General features: G+C 51.4%; 1 protein-coding gene across 1 annotated transcript; it reads right to left on the bottom strand.

Moving 5' to 3' along the window:
• Positions 1 to 282: 282 nt before the first annotated feature.
• LOC116860922 (BOLA class I histocompatibility antigen, alpha chain BL3-7-like) lies at positions 283 to 4779 on the bottom strand. The gene is made up of 3 exons (XM_032847263.1): positions 4765 to 4779; positions 907 to 1291; positions 283 to 710 (listed from the first exon to the last, which is right to left on the bottom strand). The coding sequence occupies exons 1-3, from the start codon at positions 4777 to 4779 to the stop codon at positions 283 to 285; spliced, it is 828 nt and encodes a 275-aa protein (XP_032703154.1).
• Positions 4780 to 5938: the final 1159 nt, after the last annotated feature.

Here is a 5938-nt window from a genome sequence, read left to right as displayed (position 1 = left end):
TCAGGGAGAGAGTCCAGGATAGGAGGCTGTAGGTTTAAGGGGGAGAGCACACTAATGGTCCTGACTGTGGCGGGGGTTGAATGACTCAAAACACCCAGTCAGGCATCCAAAGATGTTCGTATTGGAGAAAAAGGCCTTGAGAGGTAAGCCATGGTTCCCAGGGTGTCTGCTAGGGTCAAAGGGAACCGCTGATGGGTTATTGCAGGGATGGTCTCCACCTGTCTCCTGGGAAAGACTGGATTCCGCCATTGTCCTTTAGAGAAAAGCGGCCCTCTGGGTGAGTCACTCTCTAGTAGGAACAAGAACACACAGGTGGACCTCAGTCTCCCCACCCGTAGGAGGGGGGTTTCTGCCACTGAGTCCATTTTCCCTTCCTGGTGGGAAGCCAGCCCTAGAGGAGGGGAGATCAGGGAGGCCCCGAGGCCCCTTGTACCTGCGCGCTAGTAGTGTCTCCTTCCCGTTCTCCAGGTACCTGCGGAGCAACTCCACGCACGTGACCTCCGCGTATGTCCTGCAGAGCTCTGCCGCACCGGCCGCCTCCCACTTGCGTCTGGAGATCTGCGCCGCCGTGTCCGCCGCGGTCCAGGAGCGCAGGTCCTCGTTCAGGGCGAGGTAATCCGCGCCGTCGTAGGCGAACTGACTGTACCCGCGGAGGAGGCGCCCGTCGGGTCCCACGTCACAGCCGTACATGCGCTGGATGGTGTGAGACCCTGGCCCAGCCCGACAGGCAGGGGGTTAAGTCCAAACTGAAAGTTAAAACCGCCTAAATGTCCCCGCGGATTCTTCCGGCTTAAGGATGGGGGACGGCGGCGGGGGTGCGGGAGGGTCCCTCAGACTCGGGGTGACGCTGAGACCCGGATATCGGAAAATGGGGGCCTTGACGTGGACCCGGGCCCTGTCGCTCACCGGCCTCGCTCTGGTTGTAGTAGCCCCGCAGGGTGTTCAGGTTCCATCGGAAAGCCTGAGCGCTGTCCTTGAAGATCTGAATCTGCCGGTCCCAATAAATCTGTTCCATCTGCTCCATCCACAGCCCCCGCGGCTCAGCCCTCCAACTGGCAGAGTCGCTGTCGAACCGCACGAACTGCGTGTCGTCCACGTAGCCCACGGAGATGAAGCGGGGCTCCCCGCGGACCGACCGGGACACGCCGGTGTAGAAATACCTCAGGGAGTGGGAGCCTGCGGGCTCGGAAGGGCTGAGACCCCGCCCGACCCTCCCCCGGCGCGGGCCAGGGGACCAGATGAAGGCGGCGGGGAGGGCAGGGGAAGGGACACCGAGTGGGGGAGAGCAGGGCTGCAGGCGGGGAGCGACGGGGGAGCACAGGCTGGGGCGGGGCAGGGGGCCGTGGAGAGGCGCCTTCCTCCAGGGTCCTGCGTCCCCGTACCCGCCGGGTGATCCCCTTGCTCCCGCCCTGCAGAGGCCCTTTGACTTGGAATTTCAAGAGCTTCCGTAGAGCTTATCTAAGCACTAATTAATATGATGAAGGGAAGTATAAAGAATGGAACAATTGGGGCGCCTGGATGGCTCAGTGGTTTAAGCCTCTGCCTTAGGCTCAGGTCATGGTCTCAGGGTCCTAGGATCGAGCCCCGCATTGGGCTCTCTGCTCAGCGGGGAGCCTGCTTCCCTTCCTCTCTCTCTCTGCCTGCCTCTCTGCCTACTTGTGATCTCTGTCTGTCAAATAAATAAATAAGATCTTAAAAAAAAAAAAAAAAAGAATGGAACAATTAACATGTTTCAGGGATTTTCACCATGTGATTTGCACAGAGGGTCAAGTTCACCATGAAAGCAAACCCAGGAGGCACCACCTAGGGAATCCCTTCGTACAGAGAGGGAAAGGGAGACTCAGAGACAAGGAGGTGGTGGAGTCAGGGTTCAGCCCAGAAGGTTTGCTCCCAGAGAACTTGTTGACTTTTTCATTGTCCCCTGTCCATCAGGGATTGGGTATGATGTGCACTCCATGCAAGCGAGCTGTTGCAATGTTCCAGAATGTTCTGTGATGGCATGCTGTTGGGCTCAGAGCCCAGGAGGACATTAAGGATCAATGTAACTCACCTGCTCAAATCACACTAAAGTCCATCATCCAGTGGACATTTGGAGCCTCCAGGGACTCAGGATCAGCTGGCCTCTGGAGCTATAGTGCAGAGCAAGGGTGACACTCCGGTGACGGGACACAGGCAGTGTCATTTGGAAGATGAGCATGAAGCAGAAATGACAGAGGAAAACGTAATTCGCTCTGGAGATGAGTGCTGTGTGGAGAAAGGTCATGATATCATGAAAGCAGAAACCAGGAGACCTAGCAAGGCCCTTACCACTAGGATCAGTCACTTCTACAGGATGCAACAGGCATATGGATGTGAAACAAAAACACAACTCCACACAGTGCTGTACGATCATAGAACAGGAAAGAGTTCTGGGAATCTAACAATATGATAACAGAAATGAATAATTGAATGGATACATTGGATGATTATAGTTGTCCTTCCCCAAAGTCGTACAATCAGGAAGATGATGGCAGCAGGAGAGAAGACCTGTTTGTTTCTTAATCAAGTGATTCCCAAAAGTTAATAATAATTGTTTTAAAAAGGAGAGTGAATAGGACACAATGGAAAACAATTTCAGGAAGATTTCTCTGAGTTCACAGGGATAAGCACACATGTTGAGAGACCCACCCAAATTCTCACCTAGAGCAGAGGAGAGGAGACCCACACCAGGACACGTCACAGTGAAATGTCAGAAAGGGTGGGAGGGCAGACACCCTGAAGACTCCTAGAGGCAACAACACAGGCCTGGGGACTGGAAGACATGACGCAAGGCCCCGAAATCCCAAGGACAACTCTGTCTGGCACAGAGTCTCTGTCACATCACTGTGTGCCTCAGGGCGAGGGCAGCCTAAAATCTCCTCAGATGTGAGAGTTTCTGTTCTACTTTCAGTGACACCTTCTACAGGACACCAGTAGACAGGGTGGGACAAATGATGGAGAAAACCAACAAGGGGAGCACATGGGATTCCCATACATAAGGAGCCAGAAGGAGAGAGGTCAAGGGCCCCCAGGAGGAGCTGTAGGGGTTCTGGATGTCAGCTCTGCCCCAGGGGCACGGCATCCTGTCCCCATGGGGCACGACTGAGAGCTGCAGGCCAGGCGACTGCACAGACATGAAGAAGGGAGAAGATTGGGTGGGCTTGAATATGTTCATGAAGGTTTACCCAGGGGGATCTGGGAAAGGATTTAAAGGAGCACAACAGAAAAAAATAAATGAAGGGATAAGATATTTATTTACTCCGGGGAAAACAAAGTCGATTCAGGAAAGGGCACAATCATAGTCTACAAAATATTCAGTTGTGACTAATGTGTCATAATAATGCAAGTACTGCACATTGAGCTCATCAAATAATTATATGGGGCAGATGGGAGAGTGAGAAAGAGGAACCAGTTCAGTGAAGTTGCTGCATAAACTGGAAGACCAGAGAAGGAGTCTGAGAAGCAGGGAACCTAGAGGCACAGAAGCAATAATCAGAGAATCAGCCAAAAGAACTAATGCAAGTGGTCTCTGAGATACAGGAAATGGGGACATGGAAGCTTGGGGACATCTCCCCTGATATCAAATGTTGCAGAAGGATTTGACTTTTAAAACTCTGTGTCTATCCATTTGCTACAAAGACAACATCGGGGGTGAGATAATGGGTCAGGATGAGTTCTGCACGGAGGCCACAGAGATGGGGCAGGAGTTGGAGGAGTCATGGGATCAAGTGTTGTTTCTTTGGGATGATTTTACTTTGGTTGATTTAGTTTTGCTTTACGTGGCTGCATGGGAGTCATCCCAGCATGTTTGTAGGAGGAATGGCTGAGCCAGGAGGGAGGGGAAGTACATGATGCAAGTGAGTGAGGAGCCAGGTGTGGCCACATGGAGGGACAGCCTGAGACAGGAGGGCCCCTCCCCCATCACTGCTTAGAAGCTGAGGACACAGGTGCAGACCTGGGATGGGGAGTAGGAGGGAGTGTGCAGTATTCTGTGAGTCCTTCTTTTATGAGTAAGGAAAGAATGAGCTCATCACCTCAGAGAAGGGAGCAGGGAGGGAGTGGAGGAGGAAGTGAGAGGCAGCCCCCTCAGGAGGGTGACAGGGAGCTGACTGGGGAAATGGCATCTGGAGAGAGCAGGGCTGGGGCCCCTGAGCTCTGTGCTCTTTACCTTAGAGAGAGAGAGAGACTTCCAGCAGCAGGAGGATAGATAAGAGACCAGAAGCAAATGCAACAGAACGGCTCAGGTGAGAGAATCATATTCTGTTTACTTTGTCTTTTATCACTTTTCCCATTTTATAATTTTTCCGCACTGAGTATAGGTGACATCATATATATTGTACATCATACATACACATCAAAACCAGAATGTAAAGGCTTTATTTACACTTTAAAAGGGAAGGAGATAGTAGGAAAGTCAGCCTCTCAGGGCACAGAGCTGGAAGGGCTGGGTCTGCCTCTGTGCTCTGGGCAGGGGACTCATAGAGACTTTGCTCCATGTCTCAGGACCCTGCTCTGTGGGGGGGTCAGGCAGGACCTTTCCCTTCTTTTTAGAGTGTGTTCATTGTTTCATTTAATAGTAGCATGCCAGTTTTATGCTTTCAAGCTTTTCTAAGTTATATGGCATTTTGAGCTATTTCAGTGGGAGGATTTGCCCATACGATGTAACCCACCTGTTTCACAAATAGAAGTTCAAAGGCAAAATAGTTCAGTGAAAAGATGATTGGTCCCAAAGTAGAAGATCAGAACCTGATCTTCAGTCATGGTCTCAGGATGATCTGTCAGGTGTTAGGGATTTTAAAGAAATGTATTTTTTGAAAACTTTATTCACGCGTGTACAGGAGAATTCCAGAGATACTCACAGATACACAAAAGTAAAAGAAGTCACATGGTAACCCCTCATCCACCCCTCACCCAAGTTCTTTACCCCTAACCCAGCACAGTCAGCCATTTGTCATGTCTCTTACCAGAAAAATACACCTGTGTCCTGATGTGCACTGTTACATCAGGAAACAAGCTCAGGCCACAGCCTGGGAGAAAATATTTGCAAATCACATATCTGATGAAGGACTTGCAGTAGACCACTCATAAAACCCTTACAAAGAGGACCAATAAGAAAAGCACTTGTTTAAAAAGTGAGCAAAAATGGGGGTCGGGCTGGCAGGTGGGAGGGGCCCTAGAACCTCGGGGGAGGAGCTTGAGCGTCAGCCCCTAGCTGGGTTCTGCCAACATCCATGTCCAGCTCTGGGCTCTGGTTATTGTTGTCCAGCCGGCGGTTCCCTGCACCACTCCGGAGACCCGCGTTCGCGGGCCGGGCAGGAGCCGCTGTCCCTGGCGCGGCGGTGGGGAATGGAAGCGGAGAACGCGCACAGCTCTTCCCTTCAGCCGCTCAAGCTGTTATACATTCCGGTGTCCACGAATGATGGCTGGAGCTCCTGACAGGGCCGCGGGGAAGGAACAGCAAATGCGGCAGAAGTTCCGCTCCCCGCTCCTGCTCGGAACCTGCACAAGAGGCCCCAAAAGCAAGGAAAAGATAACCCAGGGCAACAGAACAACAACAACAACAACAAAAAAAAAAACAAAAAAAAAAAAACAGTAGAACCCCAGAAGGCTGATGAGGCCAAAAATCTGGCAATTCCGCACATTAAAAAAAAAAAAAAAAAAAAAAAAAGGAAGGAAAAATTACAGACACATTTAAAGTGGGGGGAAAAAAAAAGGTAGACCATCTTAATGGTGTTGCAGAAGCTGAACTTCCAACCAAGACCCTCCTGGACATTGTGACGTTCAATCTGAACATTGTGGTTATGGGCACAAACCCAGGACTAGTGGCAGTTTACAAAGGGCATCATTACCCTGGAGCTGGAAACCGTTTTTGGAAGTGTCTGCTTCTGTCCGGCGGGAGTGAGGAACCGCTGAACCCTTG

This window comes from Lontra canadensis, unplaced genomic scaffold (genome assembly GCF_010015895.1).
Source record: "Lontra canadensis isolate GAN:19392208 unplaced genomic scaffold, GSC_riverotter_1.0 scaffold186, whole genome shotgun sequence".
NCBI classification, from domain to species: Eukaryota; Metazoa; Chordata; class Mammalia; order Carnivora; family Mustelidae; genus Lontra; species Lontra canadensis.
The sequence above is the reverse complement of the archived record's forward strand: the minus strand, read 5'-3'. Positions and strand labels throughout refer to the sequence as shown.